The 23,367-nt window shown below is 39.6% G+C and overlaps 1 protein-coding gene across 3 annotated transcripts in view; it reads right to left on the reverse strand.

The window, feature by feature from the left end:
- The window catches only part of fgf13a (fibroblast growth factor 13a), an 84,167-nt gene that overhangs the window by 26,324 nt on the left and 34,476 nt on the right, over positions 1-23,367 (reverse strand). For 2 of the 3 annotated variants that reach the window (XM_077609864.1, XM_077609861.1), the window contains one exon: positions 20,887-21,054. The exons of the other annotated variant lie outside the window; for it this stretch is intronic. In XM_077609864.1, coding sequence (XP_077465990.1) covers positions 20,887-21,016 — 130 coding nt within the window. In that variant the 5' untranslated portion in view covers positions 21,017-21,054. The remainder of the gene's footprint in view (positions 1-20,886; positions 21,055-23,367) is intronic. 3 annotated transcript variants of the gene reach the window in all.

Below are 23,367 nucleotides of genomic sequence, written 5' to 3' on the forward strand. Positions count from 1 at the left end.
CCCTTCCGCCTGAAGTCAGCTGGGATAGGTTCCGGCACCCCGAAACCCTGACAAGGATAAGTGGTGTTGAAAATGCGTTAATGACTGAATGATAGAGTCACCAATAGATGAAAAGATGAACAGACTGATAAATGGACGGTTGACTGATGGGCAACCCAAGAGATAAACCAAACAACTAATGGATAGACAGATACAAAGACTGATGGATCACTGAGAAACCAACCGATAGACAGATTAAACAAGACCAACCAAAAGACCGACAAACCAATTGGCATATTGACATAAGTACTGACCGACAAATGGACTGATAGACACACCAACATGACTACGATGGAAGAACTGATCAAGAACTAATAGACAGCAGTTAAAAGCAAGGGCAGAGGAACCGATAGACAAATGGACCAATCTTATAGATTTATCAAAAGAACAACCGGTGGACAGAAAGATGAACTGACCAATGGACTGGTCAACACACTAATGTACGTATTGCCCAATGAAATGACAGGCCAACCAATATTTTATACTGTATTCTACTGTGTGATTATGGGTTGTTTACACTTTACACAGCCAGGGTAGCAGGTGTGAAAACGTGAACACTTCCAGAGAGCACCATCATTTACAAGGCGGTGGCCCTGAGGGGGACTGAAAACTAAAACATTTGAAAACTCCTTCCACTGTGGAACTCTTGACAACAATGCACCGATTCATCACTATTTAAACAGTTGTAAAAGTGAGTTTTGGGTGATTTCTAGGTGGTGATAATTCTACACTAAAACATTTGAAAACTCCAGTTAAGGAGGTGAAGATACTGATGACATTGGTGCTCGTGGTAAGTGTATGAAAACCCGGTACACGGTCGATTGGTCACCGGTCTTTTGGTCGCCGGTCTTTTGGTCGCCGATCTTTTGGTCGCCGGTCTTTTGGTCGCCCGGAAGGTAAGTGATAATTACCATTTAAATCGTTGCTCAAATTCCCTAAATACAAACTGTGAATTACTATTTAGTCATACTTAATGCCCTAGTAATTATTAGGCTAAAGAAAAGCTCCAAATTTCCCGGACTTGTATTGTTTTTTGTTGGAGAACTTGTTAAGACCCTGACTGACGTAGCTTCTTAAAGGGACAACGCATGTACATACAAACTCATACACTCACACGTCGGCTCAGTAAAACTGCTCATGGCCATTGTTGGCTTTTATTGATGCGTAGACCGTGTTGTTTTACCTTGTTTTGTTGCCGGTCTTTTGGTCGTCAGTCTTTTGGTCGCCGGTCTTTTGGTCGCCCGTTGTCGCGGTTGGGGCGACCAAAAGAACGTGACCAAAAGACCGGCGACCAAAAGACGACGACCAAAAGACGGCGACCAAAAGACGGCGACCAAAAGACGGCGACCAAAAGATCGGCGACCAATCGACCGCACACGGAAAACCCCACTATAAGGTTTCATGCACTTTTCCATGTCTGTGTGCACGCAGATTTAACCGCTCGAAACGGTCATGGGAACGCGAAATTAAACCAACAGCAACACATCACTTTTGCGTTTGTGCTTCAGATCGCTCTCCTGTAAATGTGTCCTTAGGGTAAGAAAACATTGTAAGGCAAAACTGTCATTTTCATGTGCTATTCTGTTCCTGTTACCGCATCACCAGCTCCATCTTGATTTTTTAAAATCTTTTTTTGTCTACAGCAATATGCTGCACTTAATTAGGTACCAACAGAATTTCGAGCATCTGTCATGTAACCTCTAAACTTTTGTTCAGTCACTGGCTTCAAAGTGCTCATGATCAGCACTGCCACAAATCTATCTCACTTATTTTTCCCTTTCTAGAACAAAAACAACCAAAATATTTTTCACAGATCATCAATGGAGTCTAAATATGGCAGCAAAACAAAGTGCTGGAGCAGTTTCAGTGTGTGCGGAGCTTGCCAGACTTTTTTTTTCCTTTTTTCGGTGAGTTTGCCTCATAATCATACAAATTGTAGAAGAGGTGTGAAATAAATAGCAGTCTGGACATTTGCAAACTTACAAGGACCTCATACATTGGCTTTTGGACAAATACGATGTCTGCAATGTTTGCTGCAGTTTTGTGTTCATAATAAGTGTCCTCAAAGGGGTGAATTTAAACCTCTGCCAATGACGATGATAGACGACCAATCGTTGTGGTGCTTTTATCCGTTTGATTTAATTTGACACTAGTAAGCATCAAATTCATTTGAGCTGGATTCATTCACTTGCTGCATACACTTCAAGTTCAAATGGTTTGAAGATCTATAATGGCAGCTGAAATACTTTTGTTAAGTGCAAATGTGTTAAGTATTTCTGACTAAATGGATAAAAGAAAGCAGTGTGCTATAACCTTACACTGGTATCTCGACATACGAGCATTTCGAGATACGAGTAAAATTTTGAGCAAATAATTATCTCTAGATATGAGAAAATTTTTGAGATACGATAAAGCCAGGTGGCCAAGACATGAGACATGTTTATCATTGTAGCACACTGTCTTTTTTGCCGCATCTCTTTCGTGTATAACAGATATCTACGAGCGCTGGGCGGAGCGTTGCATTTTTTTCAGTGGTTTTTTTCCGTCACTCAGCGCGAATGCCGGAGCGATCGCTAATACGAGAAGTATATATTACTTCTGGTTGGCTGCTCATAAGAACATCAGGGGCACTGGCTCTCTCCCCCGCAACTCCTCGTGTAATGACTCTGGTTGCAACACTCTCTTAGTAATGTCTCTGCGAGCACTGGGCGGAGCGTTGCATTTTTCAGTGTTTTTTCCCCCTTAGCCTGTTAGCTCCCGTTGGCGGAGCGATCGCTAATTCAAGACTTATTCTCGTTGGCAAGTGGTCGTGCGTTATCCTATTGTGAGGAGATTTGTGTGCATCATTTTCAGAATATTTTGAAGGGAATACAACAGCAAACAGCCCATCATAGATCATAGTGAAAGTGAGGGTGGATGCGGGGCAAACAGCCAACCCGGCCAGGAGAAGGTGTAAAAATGTAAAACAAAATTAGAATTAAGTTTAGTTTAAGGTTAGATTAAACTTATTTTCATTTCATTCGGAAACATTCGTTCGAGTTACGAGAATTTTGACATACTAGCTCAGTCCCAGAACGAATTAAGCTCGTATCTCGAGGTACCACTGTATTTCCAACAGTCCCAATTCAAACACTTCCATGTGAATTTACCACTTGAGCCATTATCTTTACATCTTAGTTGCAGAAATAGATTGAAGCTCAGAGTATAGGTCACAAATCATAATGGAACGTCAGAATCAATAGTGGTTGTCTCAATGATGCAATACCAACCATTTTTGTCGTGGTAGCTGATGAATGATAGACCTTTTTCATGTGTGACAATAAGCTGACCTTACATTTCTAGACATAGATTTACTTTAATAATCCCATGAGTGTAATTATGGGATTGATGAAGTATTTAATGAGTGCCCTGGGGTTTTGTGGGTCACTTTGATTGATATTTCCTGTTCCCAGGCTGTATGTAGATAGACAGATGGGCTGATACAGGAAGGTTTGTAAATATTGACATTGGACACAATGCTCATCCTTTTTGCTCTAAACTTCCCCACAATGGATTTGAAATGAAAAAAAAAATGTCTTAAATTGCTTATTTTCAGATTTAATTGGAGAGGATTTAAGTCCAAATTGGGTAACCAGTCATTAAATTGATAATGCAAATTGAAGAATGTGGCTGTTATTCTCTTGTTTTACACACTCAAAATATGACACATAGCATATTTTACCTAAAGTGGCAAAAAAGAATTGGGGAAAAAAGATTTTTAGTTCCCATATTAATTCAATTTTTAATTATATATAAACGTTGGAAATTTAAAGTGTTTATAGTGGCAATTGAGGTGCCTCCATTTAAGGCACAGGTGTCCAAGAGCCGGCCCAGGGGCCAAATCTGGCCCGCCGTCTCAATTTGTGCGGCCCGAGAAAGTAAATCATGAGTGCCAACTTTCTATTTTAGCATCAAATTCAAATGATTATAGATGTACGTTATATTTCCTGATTTTCCCCTTTTTAAAAACAATCATTGCAATTTTTTAATCCATTTTTTTTCTTTTGTGTTTTTAGTTCAAAAAACATTTTGTAAATCAATATACAAATATTTTCCATTTTCCACTTTAAAAAATTATGTTTCCATTTGAATTAAAAAATAAGACATTTTCCATGACTAAGAAAAAAAAGCTCAAATAAACATAGTTTTAGATCTATAAAAACAGACTATTTAGGGATTTTGATCCAGTTCTTTTAATCCAATTTAAAAAAAAATCTAAATATTAGATCTAAAATGGTCCAGCCCACATGAAATGGCGTTGACGTTAATGCGGCCCGCGAACTAACCCGAGTTTGACACCCTTGATTTAAGGGGTGCCCAAATGGTCGATCAACTTACTATCGGTAGATTGACAACAATATTTGTTCAAGTGTGTTGCTTTCCTCAGAATGGCTTTTATGAAATTGGCTGCACCCCACTAGTTCAGGGGATAAGGCCACTTTTAACGGTGGTCATTGGTGCTCTCATTGGTCAATCTCGTGCCAGGAACCAATCACATGGATTATATGAGTGCCTCTGAGAATCGTTTAACATGATGCGAAGGATACTCTCTCGCACCTCAACATGACCTGTGTATTTTTTATTTTTTTGTTAATGAATACTTAAATGCATTGAATCCACAAAATTTGAAGTATGGAGGCATCCCTATATTGGCTATTGCAGTGATGCGAAGCATATCAATGCGGAGGTAGATGGGTCCTTAAAAAGATCTTGGAGAAAAAAGTTTGGGAATCCCAGCTCCAGGATGTATGCCTTTTTAATAATAGCCCAAAATATATAGAATATTGCTAATGGGATCTCTACCGTGTCACTTCAAATCCACGGTGGTGGTGGCAGCCAATATAGCTTAATCTAGAAATAGCCACAAAGAAGAAAATTGGCAGTAGGTTTACCATGGCAACATCACCCTTATTTTGAGATGAATTGATTGATAGAGTATTTTTCTGATCTTTGGGTAGGACATTTCCATACAAGCAGCATGTGCCACACTGCGTTTGCACGTCTCAAAACGTTTTTTTTTTATATCAGAAGCCTGCCAGTAGCATGGCAGGGGGTAAACTGGAGGAAGGCATCAAGAGCAAGAGATGGTCATTTGCCAAAAACTGAGCAATGAAAAGTGTAAATTAAACACGGTGAGTCATTGGAGGCCTTTTGGCAAAACCAGGCGTCATTTTAAGACTTGAGACGACAATAAATAGCTCAATCGGTTTTAGTTCCTCTTTCTCCTTCCTTTAATCTAAGAAAAGAAGACAGCTTCTAGCATGGTGAAGGGGAAGGAAAATAATAAAATGAAATGATCAGAAGAAGGTGCTGTCAAAGCAGCTGTCAGAATGTTCTTTTAATTGTAATTGTATTAAAACCATGCTAATTTTACCTCTGTTAAAGTCCAAAAACAGAATGAGGTGATATTGCTCACACTTGTGACACATCACTGATTAAATAAATAAAAAACAGACAAAATAATTTAAATGTTCCATCGATCAATATAGCGCGACTCTCTTTTTTAGTTTTTCATGAAGTCCTTCCAAGCACTATGAGAATTTATAAAGCTTTTTTCCTAGCACATCAAAGTTGATACTTCATAAACGTTATGAAAAACAACTTACAATTATTGTATTCCACCGCAGAGAATGATCGCCATCATTGGTAGCAAAGAAGTAAGGATAAATAATATAAACCTGAGTGAACAGTAATACGTGTTCATATTTGTCATCTTATAAGGACGCTGACCTTGGCGTTTTGCATTGTTTATTAGCATTTATACCTCAAGTCTATGCTCGCAAGTGAAATGCTAAATCAGTCAAATGTATACTCTCATCACAAATCACCGTTTCTGTCAGTGTAATCACCATTTTGAAACAAATATAATTCCAATTCATGTTTAACTACAGATCACTAAGATAGCAGCCTTTGCTTAACCAACCAAATTCAAAGTCCTGCCACACTGTTTTTCTGACCTCATCAAACAAATGCATAATCAAAACAAATAATGGTATGTTATTACAAATTGAATCAGGCAAATGAACAAAAATGGATCATGTTGGTTGCCTTTGACAGTGATAGACAAACAAAAGATTTGTTTTAAAAATGCACTTTTCACTCTGACCACACAGAAATTTTGGTATATTACAACTTACAATCGTTAGATCAGCAAACAGACAAACAACTTTCTAACTGTTGTAATAGCTGTAATGTTATTTAAAATGATTTGACGAATATCACTGTCAATGGCAGTCATAGTTACACTAGTCAGGTCATTTTCTCTACTTCTTTACTTCATCCAAAATCTAACCACAGTTTCGAATAACCCTGCACATATTTGACTTTTCTCATCATCTAAATTTCTGTGGTTCCAAGAAATCTAGAAAATCATTCATTCATTTCCTTCTATCCTCACAAGGGTCGCGGTGGGTGCTGGAGCCTATCCCAGCTGACTTTGGGCCAGAGGTGGGGGGACAGCCTAAATCGGTGGTCAGCCGATCGCAGTCTAGAAAAGCAAAAAAAGGATTTAAAAAACTCGGATCTCTTCGGGACCATTAAGCACATCTCTGTCCTCAACATTACACCATCCCATCAGTGGCACGTCCATAAGGAAAACTGTATTATTCAAAGGGGTCAAATGTGCAGTGGAGCCAACTTGGATGTAGGCATTAATGAAGCTCATTTGAGTTGGGACACTTGCTGACTGGACTCGCCGGTGCACTCGCATTGGATGACATTGAGCTACAATGGGATCTGACTGCAGATCGGACGTCTGGGGATGGAAAGCACGGTAGTTGATCCCACAATGGTCATGGATCGCAACACTGGGGGGATCGAGTGGCTCAGATATGATGGGATTATTTCCGCGTGTTCAAAGGACCAAAGTAATAGCTGAAATGGAGACGGCGGAGCGAGTAAATGGTTCAATATCTTCATAAAGTGTCTTTGGTGTGCTCATAACTATTACAAAAAATGTCTGTGGCCATACATTTGCATACACTTAAAATATGTCTCCTTAAACGTGTTGAGTTCATTTAATTTAGATTTTCTTTCCTACATATTTCTGAACCGCAGTTCAGAAGGCTGACGTCTCACGATCAAACCTGTCATTACAGGTTTTGAAATATATTTTGTGGCTATTAAAATATTCTAATAGGGAGTTACAAGATACTATTATTTGCATAAGCAATTTATCAGTCAATTGTGTACGTTATTGAATCAAATTGAAAATGACTTCATTTCAATTCATTATTTTATTCAAGAACAGGATATTTTTTCAAATAGACAGTGGGAATAATGTACAAATATTCTCCATACCAAAATACTTGTATGTATGTATGTAATGTAGATATTTACAATTGTTTTCTTTTGATTAACCCAAAAAACATGGGTTGAAATGGAATACTAGAACATTTTAAAAACAATACAACATTACACTGGATAGATTTAAGTACGAATAAAGGTCATCAATTTTCAAAATTTCAGGTTAATTCAAAATAAAAAATATCACTGAAGATAAGTTCGTTAGTTTTTTAAAAATCTAAAATAAATGTTTTGAAGATACATAAAAAAAATGGAAATCTTGAGATTTGTTTCCTTTTTTTGTCTTTAAAAAAAACAATGTAAATGTTATGAAAAGCAAGGATATTTACTAATATCTAATTCACTGCCTTTGAAGATGATAGACATCATATTATTTGCCTCTTTTTATCCTTCTACTCTAAATTTAGATTAGTTTTCACTAGTAGATGTCCAATCCATTTGAACGTGGAGGGTAGCAGCGAATGAGCACTTGTTTATACGCTGCCAGCCACCCTACTTCAAATGGTTTGCATGTCTATCACTATCTATCACAAATGGAACATTTGGACCCTCTTTATTTAGTTCATGTATCTAACAAATTATCTGACTTTCAAAAGAGTCGTGGGTTCTTTCACCAGCCAATCATTGATTATTTGATGGCAGACCTAGTATTAGAGTGGGTAAAATGGCAAAATCCCAAATCACATTATGGTCCTACTGACACAAACATACCCAAACTGTTGGGTAAGTAGGTCACGTTACAAACCATAAACAGTGTGAGCTCATGCCTGCTTTTCATATGCCGCTATTGCTGATGATGTCAGCTCAGAGATCAATCAATAGACGTGTAATAGCGATGGATGGTGCGAGATGAGCTTTGGGGAGGAGCGGTGCAGCGCTGATAGAGAACCATCCAGAGTGGCGGGATAAAAAGTAGGGCAAAACGCAGCAGTGAGACAAGTGGGTCTCTGTCTGCACATGGTGTGAAACAGCTAAAAAGACAGGCCTTGGATTGGTGAAATACTAGTTTTAAATCCTAACACATTGCTCTAATCTAATCTATTCCTTTTGTCTACAATATTATATGACATTTGAATCTTAACTGAGACTGCAGAGAGACGCTAAAAAAATAAAAAATAACAAATAAAACAGGTCAGTTTGAGGCCAACGTGTACGCTAAACACATGAGACTAGCGTTCTGTACGGAAACGAGAATATTCATGAAGCAAAATGGATGTGATGCATTTGTTTTTTGCATCGGGAGGACAGGAGTACAAATGGAAACAGCGACCGCCCGCTGCGGATGGCGACATCACTAATCTGTTTACGCTTGCACGCAGCATCTAATCGCCTGCTCCTACGGTTAAATAGGAATGAACCCCTCTTTCATATTCATGCGATCTTTAGTGCTGCTGCGCTAATGAAGTCATCAGAAAACAAGAAGCCAAATGGTACAAAGGCACAGAAGCTTATTGCTTTGGTGGGTGCATGTGTTAGATTGTGCTTATTTTTCTCATTTTTTTCCCTCATCTTTCTCTTGCATTGATGTTCTTTTGCATGCATGGTGGATTACCAAAAACAACTGTCCTTTTAGTTTGGTGTAACCAATTCTGAAAAGCAAAACAAGAGCCCCAGGTTTAGAACATGGATTCTGTCCAGCTTTTTTTTAGCTGTCTGTAGTCAGATCTTTGATGGTAAACAGGCTTCTAATTGTCTTACACAGTCTACTCTTTCACCTACCGATGACACAGGATCAGTAGCTTACTCAAGGATACATTGACGTGTTGTTTTTGTCAGCGATTTTAGTCTTTTGGATGAAAATTCTTAAACTAGGCTTAGTTAGTCTTTAGACTTAGTTGTACTGTCATTCTTCACCAGTTTTTCAACATTCGCGGCTTCAGTACATTGTGGTATTTTATATTAAGTATTCAAATCCAAAATGTCAAAATTAATGCTGACAACAATTTAAAGTGTTCACTCAGTCTACCAAAGCATGTTTTTGGGATGTGGAAGGAAACTAGACTACCCCGAGAAAATCCACGCAAGCCAGGGGAGAACATGCAAAATCCATTGAATGAGGACCCACCTGGGATCGGAACCTCAACCCAGGAGCTGAGGGGCTGACGCCCTAACCGCTGGGGCACACCCAGTGCTGATTAGTTTAGTCAAATATTAGTCATAGTTTTTGACAAGATTAAGTGTACAACTCAAAAATTGTTTTTGTGGAAGGACACAAATGTAATTTACTTTTGCAACATATCAGAAAACGGCAAATAAGTAAAGCCCATGGCGGAGCATTCATTCATTCATTTTCTGAACTGCTTATCCTCACACGGATCACGGGGAATGCTGCAACGTAACCCAGCTGATGGGCAACAGCTGGCGGACACCCTGAATTGGTGGCCAGCCAATTGCATGGCACGAGGAGAGGGACAGCCATTCACACACACTCATACCTAGGGGCAATTGAGGGTGTTCAACCAGCCTACCATACATGCTTTTGGAATGTGGGGTTAAACTGAAGTACATGCAAACCACAAAAGAGGACCGACCTGGGATTGAAGCCAGTATCCCAGAATTGTGAGGCCAACACCCTAACCCATGGGTCTCAAACTTGCGGCCCGCGGGCCAACTGCGGCCCGCGGGACGATAATTTGCGGCCCCCGTCTTAATATGAAAGATCGTTTTTTTTTTTTTAATATATATATATATATATATATATATATATATATATATATATTTACCCCTTTCCCCGTGATGGCGCCGTTTAAGTGGCAGCCAGTGGCAGTAGCTCTGTCCACTCATGTTTTTCTTGTTTTACAGCATGTTTTACATGAAAAATTAGAGGGAACATTGACATGCACCTGCTTGTGGCAGGTGTGATACTGGTGTGCCGATAGCGAGCAATGATGATGTCGTGACCGGATGATTCGCCTAAAGACGTTTCGCCGACGGACGTTTGACAGACGGACAGGTCGTACTAGTATTTGTTAGTTTAATGATTAAATACAAATACTAGTATTTGTATTTAATCATTAAACGCTGTTTTCAGCTGGATTTGACCGAATTTGAGAGCATTTTGAGCCGTTTGGCGAATGGACGTCTATAGACGTTTTTTTGCCTCCATCGCGATATCATCCAGTATTTGTATTTAATCATTAAATGCTGTTTTAGGATGGATTTGACCCGATTGCTGGCATTTTACGGCTCGGTTCTGCTACATCTGCCTGCCCAAGAGTGCTTATTCCCGGACTGCCATTGAAGGTAGACGAACATTGATTTTTACTATAATTTGGACAACACCGGCGGCGGGCCGGATTAAAAATCCTAACGGGCCGTATATGGCCCGCGGGCCGAGGTTGAAAAACTTGTACACACACGATCCGGCGGGGCGAGCGTTCGAATCCCGTTTCGGCGAAACCTCCGTTCGGCCGAATGAACGTTCGGTGGAACGTCCATTCGGCGACCTGCCCGTCTGTCAAACGTCCGTCGGCGAAACGTCTTTAGGCGAATCATCCGAGTACCGATGATGTCGCTCACACTGGAACTCAGTGCGCTCAGGGAGGTTGTCTTTCTGCTCAGACCAACAAAAAATTAGAGGGAACTTTGGTTCGGAGCTGAATGAACCAATCACGGTGAGGTATACGGCTCTGGGGGGCGGGACATCGGCCGGGCTGTCCAGTGCCTCGCTCACTCACTCATTCATTCCTCCAATCAGCTGGGCGGAGGAGAAGCCGTGAGGCCGATCACTCCGCTCGGCGCGCACACTCCTCCGCTGCTCTCAGCATAGAACTGAATGAGGCGCTATGATCCGTGATCCAGCCTGTGTCAGTGTCTGTAGCCATCTCCGCGATTGAAACGGAGAGCGAAAGTGCACATGCGCCACAAACCCGCGCGGCTGAATGTGAAAGATCAACCCGAGACTCATTCCAAGTGGAAAAACATATTACAGAGCCCCAGAGATGTCTCTTTCAAAGCCTGCCGTGAAGAGAAAGGTCGGTGATGAGCACAGACAGTTTCAAGAAAAGTGGGGAGTGCAATATTTCTTTGTTGAACACAGGGGCACCCCGACGTGTCTCATTTACACTGAAAAAGTTGCGGTGCACAAGGAATACAATTTGAAACGTAATTGTACTATGAGACATGCTGAGGAGTACGAAAAATACCAGGGAGATGAGAGAGCCAACCAGGTTGCCAGTCTTAAAACACGTCTTCTGAGGCAACAGGATCTCTTCAAGAAGGCTACCAAAGACAGTAATGCAGCAGTCAAAGCTAGCTACGCCGTTTGTGAGTTGATTGATCCTGTGCTAAGTGATCCCAAATGGCTCATGGACTTGGCTTTTCTTGTTAATATCACACATGATCTTAATGTACTGAACAAGAAGCTACAAGGCCAGGGGCAACTTGCCAGTGCTGCCTATGACAACGTGAGAGCATTCTGCACTAAACTTGTGTTATGGAAAGCCCAGCTCTCTCAGACAAACCTTTGCCATTTCCCAGCATGCAAGGCTCTCGTAGATGCAGGCACACCATTCAGTGGTGAGAAGTATGTTGAGGCCATTTCGAAGCTACAGGAGGAATTTGATCACAGATTTGCAGACTTCAAGACACACAAAGCCACATTTCAAATTTTTGCGGACCCCTTCTCCTTTGATGTGCAAGATGCCACTCCTGAGCTTCAAATGGAGCTCATTGACCTGCAGTGCAACTCTGCACTCAAAGCCAAGTTCAGGGAGGTGAGTGGAGAAGCAGACAAGCTTGGGCAATTTTTGAGAGAGTTGACCCCCAGCTTCCCTGAACTTTCCCGAATGTTCAAGTGGACCATGTGCCTTTTTGGGAGCACATACTTGTGTGAGAAGCTCTTCTCCACCTTGAACTTCAATAAGTCCAAGTACAGGTCCAGACTTACTGATGAGCATCTTCAAGCTCTACTGAGGGTCTCCACTGCTTCCTCCCTCAAGCCAAATGTGACTATGTGAGAAGAAGTGCTGCCAGGTCTCTAGCAGCAAGGAGTAGGCAAAAGAAGCCGTGTTCAGAATATTTCATGTTCAATGTTCCATTCAAGTTCAGAAAGTTAAAGGTTAAAGAGCTGTTAATACAGACATTTGAAACGGAATAAAAATAATTCATTTTCTCTACTTAGCCAGCCAGTGTATATCTACTGTATGCTCATTAGTATTATTTGGTTTTATATTACTGATTGATTTATTTTTTATTCATCTTTAAGTTAATTTATTTAATTCATTATTTTTTGTTAAAAAATAAAGATATTTGATAACGTTGGAAAGTTTTATCAGTGCTTTTCTTTTGGAAATCCTGATGCGGCCCAGTCTCACCCAGACTCGGCCTCTAGCGGCCCCCAGGTAAATTGAGTTCGAGACCCCTGCCCTAACCACTCATCACCTGGGCCGCCCCTGGTGGAGCATTAATTCACATATTTACCAGTAAGAATTGACATGCAATATTTTTTCTTTATTATCAGTGTAGTGTTGATATTGGAGCTGTAATTTTAGTCTACGCAATTTTGCTGTCTAAGAAGAAAGCCTTGCAAGATTAATTTATAATTATAATCAAAACAGACTCCTCCACTGGGGCCTTCATAACAATAGGCTCCATATCTTTGATTGACCAGAGGGGGAGTAATTACACAATGTCACCAGTTCCCTCTGGGCACCTCCTATTCCCAGAGGCCTAAAGCCAGCTACGCAACTAGTGCGATGTTATGCTTTAATGTGATTGAATAATTCCACTGCGCACGATTGAAGGATCAGTGCAAAATCGAGTAAGCTGCTGATGTTTTGTTTAAAAGGTCAGCAACAAGGAAAGTAAATCACATTGAGGGAGTGAGGAAAGTTCCTGGATCTCCAAGCGTGACCTGCAATATGCAACATCATCATGCAGGGTCAAAGCGATTAGGGCGTAATCATCAATGCTGTAGCATTCGGCAGTGTAGATTAGAGATGGAGACTTTGTGTTAATGATGATGATGTTGATGATTTGCACGAGATCATCAGTCCTCCCATTAGGCCCATTACATCATGGTACTTGCACACACGCAATAATAATCCACCAGATCACGTGTGCACGCCAGCAGCCTTTTTAATGGCATTTTAATTATCACATGATGAGATCTTAAAAGAAAATGTTGCCCTTTTTGTATCACATTATTAACAAATGATAAGTGTTGCCTTTATGGGATTATAAAAATATTTGTATTGTTCTTTTTAATATTTGTGAATGTAAATTTAAAAATCCGAGGCAAAAGAGTGAGAGTAAAATATATCATACAACTCTCAATACTCCAGTATTCAGTCATCCTTCAGCACGTTGCGGCTTCAGTACATTGCGTTTTTTTATATTAAGTATCGAAATAAAAATGTTCATAAAAATGTCAAAACTCACACACACAAGACATTTGTCGGAAGACAGGGGAATTTGACTCAACTCAGCTCCAAAGAAGAAAAATGGCAGGCACCGGGCGGAGGCCGTCGCTTTTATCCGGAAATAGAGCTCTCTGAGCGGACTGGATGGCCAGGAGCCTCAGTGAGGGTGGATTTGTTTCATAAATGTGAGGCCCGGGTGACTTTACTGGGGACGCCGTCGCTGTTATCCGAAAATAGAGCTCTCTGAGCGCACTGGACGGCTGAGAGCCTCAGTGAGGGAGGATTTTTTTTACAGAAATGTGAGACCGGGCGATCTTATGGCGGACGCCTTTGCCCTTATCCGAAACGATTAGCTTAGTAGCTACCACTGAAGGCAAAAAATGTGCAATCCATTTTGACTAGAAAATGGATTGCTGCAGTTGAATGAGCGGTTGTTCCTCTCCTTGTGCCCTGCGATTAGCTAGTGACCAATTCAGGGTGACCCCGCCTACTTCCCATAGTTAGATTGGATATGCTCCAGCGTCCCCATGACGGTACAGAAATTAATGAATGAATAAAACAAAATGCCAGAGTGTAAAGGAAACACAAATTCAGTAAGAACAAGTATGGAACATAATCATAAAGGTATATAACCACAGAATTGATTGCATCCATAAAACTTTATATGAAACATAAATCTGGCTAAACATGTATCAGCGTGTATAAGAACAATGATGTATGAACGAGCACGTGACTATATTTTGCTGAACTGAGCTCCATGCTAAGCGAGCCCGTTAGCAGTCTTGACAATTGAAGAATGATCCTTTCATTAACAGTATGCAGTATTCATATCTAACCTCTCCATTGTCTTGGCACACATTTAAAATGACCTTGATCACAGTGGGATACTAATGATGTAGTGAAGGGGAATGAATATTTGACAAGCACACTCCATGTGAGTTCCATTAAGCATTTTTTAATGATTTCTTTAGAATCTTAGTGACCCTACTTGAAGCATTCATTTATTTCCCGCTTATCCTCACAAAGGTTGTGATGGTGCGGGAGCCAATCCCACCCTGAATTGGTTGCCAGCCAATCACAGGGCACAAGGAGATGAACAACTATTCACACTCATACTCATAAAACAATCTAGACTTTTCAACCAGCCTACTATGCATGATTTTGTGATGCGGCAAGAAACCAGATAACCTGGACAAAACCCACACGGGCACTCAGGAAGATCGGAACGCACCGATGATTGATCCCTCGATCTCAGAACTGTGAGGCAGACATTGTAACCACTCATCACTGTGACGGATCAATTTATTTGGATGATTTTTTGATGTTACAATGAACTTTTTGCATGAATTCTTACATACTTATCTGTGTCTATGGGATCATATGTGTAATGTGTTTGTTTTTACACTTCTGTTTCTCCTATCCCATATAACCTCTGCTGTTTGCCTCTATTTTAGCAACCAAATGAAATCACCATGGCCCCATCGAGAAGTGACAATTGGAACTTTTTATTTTTTCCCCATTACATGATGAAATAAGTGAATTACGATTTTGTCATCAACATTTGCCAAAGATATATCCTCAGCCTACAAGAACTCCCTGTTAGAAAAAGTTGTCCGTTCACAAATATACAAGAAAAGATTTCTGATGGATGGATTTTCTTCCTTTTTTTTCATATAATATTCATTCATTCATTTTCTGTACCGCTTTTCCTCCGAAAGGTCATGGGGGTTGCTGGACCCTATACCAGCTGACTAAGCGGGAGACACTGAATTGGTGGCCAGTCAATCGCAGGGCACAAGGAGACAGACAACCATTCACGCTCACACTCATACCGACGGGAAATTTAGAGTGTTCAACCAGCCTACATGCATGTTTTTGGGATGAGGGGGGAAACTGGAGTACCCGTAAAAAAACACCCACATGCACGGGGAGAACATGCAAACTCTACACAGTGAGAATCGACCTGAGATCAAACCCTCAACCCCAGAACTGTGAGGCTGGCGCGCTAACCACTCAGCTGCCTCTTTTTTGTTTAATAATGAAAGTTATTTTTGTGCCAGATAATATGATCTCAATTTTCACATTCTGTTTTATTTAATCTATTCTCCTCTATATATATGAGTGAGCAATTGATATTTTTTATTTAAAACACTGTAGCTTTTATAAACCCAAACCATGACACTGACAATTAATCCCCTTGCAATTTTTTTCTCTCTCTGTTGTCAAAGAATTTGCCTTTTCTAACCCCTAGACAGGCTCCAGTGCTCAACATAAATATCTACATCCCAACAGATTTATTTGAAAATTCCATTGAATAAACATGAATATAACTAATTTCATGCCTCAGCATATAGAATACTATGATACTTTTCCTGAATATAAAATCTGCACATCAACATCACGTCTCTCTGTACTATAATTCACTTGTTTGTGTTTTTTTAGTTTTCTTTTCTTTTCTTGAAGATTTAAGAGCAGAGGCATAAAAAAGACACCCCACATAGCACTTGAGTGGACACCAAATTGGCAAAAGCAAGCGTAAAACAATCTGGACATGTTCCAGACAATTAACTACCATTAGGAAGCAAGTAAACAAACAATCAGTGTCAAGGCCAGAGCACTGAAGTATGCAGTGAAGAAGAGGGGGGCAATTTCAAAGTTTGTCTTTATCCTGGGTCTGTTCTAGAATTGGTGAACCTATTGGGTAAATATTTCTTGAATAAATAGCTCACATCCATCCTATTTTTATGTTAAATGCCAGCTGTTTCTCTAGCTTTCTTATGTAAACAAGTGATTTTGTTTCATGTCTTATTTGTAGCATATACATAACAGGGTTTCACCAAGCAAAGTAAAACATGAAATCAAGGCTGACTATTTTATAAAAATATAAAACCTAATGTGGGATGATGGTGGGAGCTCTTCTAATTTAATTCAGCTCTTTAATAATGGATAATCTAGCCTATCATGCTGAAACGGTTATGGTGAAAGGGTTATGTATGCATGCTCTGTGACAGATGTTGCATTCATAAAAAAATAATATTTGAAATATTATGTTCATCAAATGACACATCAGCAAACAGAAGTTGATGATGCATCAGAATGAGCTGCAGATGTTTGCAATCTGTTAGCATGATATTTATGGGCTTTCAAATATGTTGTTGCAATGTGACCGTTCTGTCATTTTAGGCTGGGTCATCAATTATGGTTGTGATGTCACACACATAATTGCTGAGAAGAAAGTGGATGGGTTGGAATAACTGTGAAAAGATTAAAAAAACAACAGGATTTGAGTGCCAAATTTGTTTTCTGCCCTTTGAATTATGGTAGTACCCTCATTTTCCGATTTTGACATGGTCCTCATACCTTAGGACCTTTAACTGTTTTATTTGAGGTTCAATTTGGTCACAGAGAAAGGTAAGACAAGAGAAATATAGCATTTTAGCAGATACTTTGGAGATTTTTGGTATTCTTAAAAAAATGTTTCACGTGTTTTTTCAGTTAGATTTATTTTCTGCAGATGTGGTCTCAGCACAAATCAATTGAATCAGAAACCTCATATTTTGCTATTCTGTATGTGGATTATTACCTCTGATAGTAGTTGAAATATAGAAGATGGAGGTTATGTATTTGTTCATGTATGTCCGTTTTTCTATCTGTTTGTTTTCAAGATAACTCAAGAATGATTTGGGAATTCTTGTCAAACGTGCACAATGTTTGTAATATGAAACAGAAGAGGTGATTAAACTTGGGGGAAATTAAATGAAAGATTATAAAAATGATTTTGTGACTAATTGTTTACGGCCTAATCAACTGGACATCAGTCTGTCAATGGCAGCAAATGTGTTAATATTTATATTAATATTCCGATCATATGATCTGATGAGAGTCTTCATCATTTCTGTTTCATTCATTCATCATCTGTACTACGCATCCTCGTAAGGGTTGCGGGGGTTGCTGGAGCAAATCCCTGCTGACTTTTGGCAAAAGGGAGACTACACCCTAGACTGGTCAGTTGTCAGCTGTATGGCACACAGAGACAAACAACCATACGCACTAAGAATCATACCTCCACCGAGCAGGAATCGATCCCACGCTTTCCAGCACCGAACTCAGACGAGTGACACACCATCAGGTGGCCCATATCGGTCTCATTTTAATTCTATTTACAGTATATGTAAGAAAGTGTTTCCAATGTTCTGACCAAGTGTGGATTTTATGCGTTCATGAGGGATCACATTTAGTTCGTAGTTTCATTTAGGCATGGATCACATTTAGTTTGTAGTTCCATAAGAGCCACTTAGTGAAATTTTAACGTGATAACAAACAAAAAAGCCATATCAGCTTTAAGAAGGTCCCTTAATAGGTCAAAAAATCGCTGCCAGGCTGCAGATTTGACATTGTCACTTTCCTGGCAGCCAACCTGACCAGTCATGGAATCACATTATCGCTGCATCATTTATTCATCAAAACATAGAGTGTGACAAACAACATTTTGTGTACAAAGACGGACTGCAAAGGCAAACTAAGCACTTTACTGTTATAGTCCCGAGGCCAAGCGGCGGGCCGCGGTTATGAGGAGCGATGGCGGCCCTGTCAAAGATAATTGCGCTGCGTCGGCTTTGTGGTGAATCAATGCCATGTATTTTGCATCGGGCGAGGGAAATGAATAGAGATGCTGGCCTGCTTACGTTCCAATGGCTGAGTGAGTAGCAGATGAGCCATTTTGGCTTTGCAGATGAAAATAATTGCTGCAGATAGTGAACAGAATGTTGAGCAGCACAGGTGTTTAACTACATTAGTGCTTTGTGGAACTGGAACACTCCATTCTCCCATTTTGTAAAAATGTGACAGCAGCTGTCACCATGGCACAATTTAAAACACATGACCAAGGATGGCAGGATTATTCTTTGTAGGAAGAAGTATTCGATGGAAAAGTGGCAGACACTTGTCATGCCATATGTGTTTGTGCTGAAATGTTGTTGTGAATATTTGTGTATCTAAAAATGACAGTATGCAAGTACAAACACCAGGACTGACAGTCGCCTGCATTATAAATGCACTATTTACACAGATCTGTACCCACAGGCATGTTGCTTTGTTTTCAACTGTGGGGAGAAGAGGGAAAGGAATCCACAGTTGCCCCTATGCCACATCTTTTTTTTCCATGCAGTATGAACAGTCCAATTTTGATTTTTTTCTCCCATTCATTCACTTTTTGCATTTCTTCATCCTCACAAGGGTCACAGGTGATCAGTCCCTTGCGAATAAAAATCGGATGTCTACAAGACATTATACAATACAAAGACATCTGGAGGATGAATTAATATCTGTAGGAATGAGACCTATACTTCATCAATAAGTGCAACACAAGAGAGGGGACAAGGAGGAAAACAACTCAAGTAGCTCTCAGTGTGTTTTTATTATTAAGTATTGTTACCCACTATACATATTTTAACTTTTTTTGTGGTTCATGTTGTAATTTCCCTGATTTTGCTATTGCTTTAGAGATAGTAACTTAATCATTGGTTAAAGCTGAACAATAGCACATCATGGTGAAGATAAAGGGGTGCTACTAGATAAGTTGTTTTATTTCTTCCTGCAATCTTTTCAACCAAAAATGATCCCTCTATCCTAGATAAGTTGTTTTTATTTCTTCCTGCAACCTTTTCAACCAAAAATGATCCCTCTATCCAAATCATTACCAAAATAGTCTTCATCTTGAGTATTACTTAGTACAATACAACATTGGGGAGTGGAAAATAAATAAACAAGCAAACAGAAGTAATGCCTGAGAAGGAGTCGACGGGTCAGCCAAACTAACACCAAAGTCTGATTTATACTCCAGAAAATACAGTAACCCATTTCGAAAATGCAGACAACTTATTGGTAGCATGAAAAATAATTATTTCATCCTATTTTTTTGGGCACTGATAGAGAAATTATGCAGTCAAGCATTGGAAAATCTGCAGCGTCACATCTGTGTCTTAATGTGTGTTGCCTGCACTTGGTTTAACACAGTTTTGCTCCATAATGATGTCCTCATGAGCAGCTTATGTAAGAGCTTAAATCTCCTCGCCCCTCCTTTGTAAAGTCACACACATCCAAGTAAAACTCCAAGTAAACCGAATAACACATCTGCACTACAGCATGGTACTAGATCTTAACGAATCAGGCGACTGCACATCCGGTCAGACATGAACAGGTCAAGCCAGGCCACAAGATCAGTAGTTGGCAAACAGCACAGCAGCTCGGAAAGTTTTCATATCTTGCTGATTAGCAACTCTTCTTAGCGGTATGGAAAATGAATTATTAATGTTAAAGATTAAACTAATCAAATAATAATAATAGTAATAATCAAGATTTTTTTGAGGAAAAAAAAGGGATGACTGTACAATTGTACTATAAGGTTATTAGGTTAAAAAGAGATGTATGATTAATGTATTTCTTAAACTATGAAAAACACTGAAAAGTGGGGAAAATACACCATACATAAAATTATACAATTATTAGATTAATTGATCAATACTAATAATAATCTAATATATTGTATGCTTTAATGTAAAAAGGAAAATTGTGATACACATATAAAACGATATAGACTATTATATGTTTGTGTTAAAAATTAATCAATCCTAAATAAGTGGATTATCATCAACTTTGAAAAATATATTTTCAATATGAAATGGAGGAGGTGATTAAATTTAATGGTAATAATGTAAAAAGTAATAGTTCACAGGGGTCAAAAAAGTAATTTTACTTAAATTCTGCAGGTTAGGCGATATGATGAGAAGAGGACAAAGGTCACAGAGGTCAGACATACGATGATGCTTTGAATTTGAATTCTGCTCTCTCATCGTGTTCCTCTAGTTAAACATTGGTTCACCCTACAGCTTCTCTGCAAGGAAGGACAATCTCAACATTCAGTACACATATTTGTATATGTACTAGAAAGGGACAGCAGTTTCTCCCCCAAAAATAGGGCAGGAATAAAAGAGTCTAAGCTTTGAGGGAGTTATCAGTTCACATAGAATATGAGAGAGGGGGGGGGGGAGAAACAGATTGGTGGTGAGGGAGTTGGGGGAGTAGACGGATACGGGCAGGGGGAGCATGAGCAGATCAAAACAAGGAGGGAGTGCGAACAAACCTTCGGGCTCAGCGTTCTCTTTGTGGACGGCTTGCTTCAGCGGGCAGCAGAATATTTCGTGACACTTAGCACGAAAGGGGGACCCTTTACTCCTTATATCCGCAGAGTGGATGGAGTCCTGCCGTAACATAATGTACTCCTGGGTACCTGGGGCAGCATCATCCTGGACTGTAGTAGTGCCATAACAGAATGAACTGGGATTAGAAAACTCAAAAAAATAAAATAAAAAAAATAAAAATAAAAAAGCAATAACAACATACATGGCTGAAAAACAAAGTACTGGCAAAAAATAAGATTAAAAAAAAAACAAAAGAATGAAATGGCACATTTTTGTTTGAAAAATTGGAAAGTAATTATCGTATTTTCCACACTATAAGGCACACCTTCAAAGAATGACATATTTTAAAACTTTTTCCATATGTAAGGCGCACCACATTATAAGGCGCTACAGTAGAGGCTGGAGTTACGTTAATATGCATCTATTAGACGGTGCTGCGCTAAAGGGAATGTCAACAAAACAGTCAGATAGGTCAGTCAAACTTTATTAATAGATTGCAGATCAGCTTTCTGACAACTCAATTCACTCTCAAAATGAATCAACAACTGTTTTATTATTTTCTCCAAGGTAAAGTATTAGTATTTTCATGACACGGCCTATCTTTTAACAACAGCAAGGTATAATATGTAAGTGCAATATTTATGTCACATAGTGGAGGGAAACTTTTACTCCATTCAGTAAACACGTAAAAAACATTCTGATGCTGTAACGGTACATTAACATTAGTGCAATCACAATATAGTAACACTCGTACTAGTGCAAAGCAATAACATTAATAACACAAATAATCACTCAATGTTGTTCACGCGGGCGGGTGAACCATGCATGCTTTCACGTACACAATGAGGCACTATAACATTCAGCTGTTGATGTCCATATTCACAATATGACCAACCTTGTTCAACTGTAAACACAAAAGAAACATGTAAAGCTCACTTTATCAGTTCATTCCTCATCTATGATTCCCTCGAATTATTTGCCTACAGTGTCCGAATTTAACAGCTGGGCGAATGGGTCAACCATCACCAGGCTCCGTCTCATCAAAGTCGTCATTAATCGAGTCCGTGTCGCTTTGGTTGTCTGGCAGCTGAGTGACAATTCCTGCCTTCTTTAAAGCTCGAACCACAGTTGAAACTGATATATCAGCCCAGGCAGATTGTGGTGTATATTGTCCGGCGCTGTCTACCAAGGGGGATAATGGACTTGGCGGATGCTTGCCGTAGTTGCGAGACCTGTTGCGGCTCAATATTGATCCATATATAATATATAGTTTGCAGTCTAGCTTTGAATGCTCTGTTGACGCCAATCTAGCGACTGGAGTTCTTTTGTCAATCCACCCGGAATGACGGCGGGCAACAAATCAGTGTCCTCGGCGTCATACTGGATGTATTGACAAAAGAACTACATATCCCAGCATGAACCATGCACGGGAGTCGCAGGCTGCCTACCGTAGTTGCAAGACCTGTAGAGGATGATGTACCCTATTGACTGATTTTTTTATTTTATCGTGATAACAATTTTAATATTGGTCCATATATAAGGCGCACCGGATTATAAGGCGCATAGTAAGCTTTTGAAAACATTGGAGGCTTTATAGTGCGGAAAATACGGTAAGTCTTATTTAAGAAGTGGAAGGTCTCTTTGCCAGATGAGGGAGAGAATTGGTACTACAAGCAAAAGATGAATTTCATGCAACAACTCTTAATGACTTTCACATATTAAAGTTCAACCTTTCAAGTTAAATTTAACGTAGTGAATTTTATGATTACAATCTGTTAAATGTGTGTGAATTTCACACTGCATTTGTTAATTTTCACGTTTTGACTTGACTAATTTAACAATTTAAACTATGAAACTTCTACTATTACTAAATGTAATGTTTTCACCTTAAACATGAATTAACAGGTATCTTTAAACAAATTTGCAGGATAGTTTAAGATGGAAAACGTGTTTACATTTTGAGTTAATGAGGCAAAGGTCAAGTTCAGAAAACATATTTTGCAAAAACATAATAACAGAATAGCCTATTTTATTGGAATTTGCATGCTATGTTATTCATTCATTCATCTTCCATACCATCCTTGTAATGGTTACAGGGGTTGCCAGAGCCTATCCCAGAAAAACTTTTCAGCTTGTTGGTTGCCAAAAAAAGGCACCAACAAGCTGAAAGGTTTCTACAATTGTGCAGTGCTTTAAAATTAATCACAGATTGGGCACAAGGCAGGCATTGAAAAAGGGGCTTCATCAAGAGTTGCAACAAGCTGCAAGGCAAACGTGCGGTCTCCAAGATCACATCATTTGTTAGTAAATATCCGCTCTTCGACTTGCACATACTATGTCCCATTCGCAAGCAGGCAAGCAGGTGTCAAGGCATGCATGGGACCCACAGGTCGCACCAGGCGTCATGCTTTACCCCCCAACCC

The sequence above is a fragment of the Stigmatopora argus genome, chromosome 9, assembly GCF_051989625.1.
Source record: "Stigmatopora argus isolate UIUO_Sarg chromosome 9, RoL_Sarg_1.0, whole genome shotgun sequence".
In the NCBI taxonomy this organism is placed as follows: domain Eukaryota; kingdom Metazoa; phylum Chordata; class Actinopteri; order Syngnathiformes; family Syngnathidae; genus Stigmatopora; species Stigmatopora argus.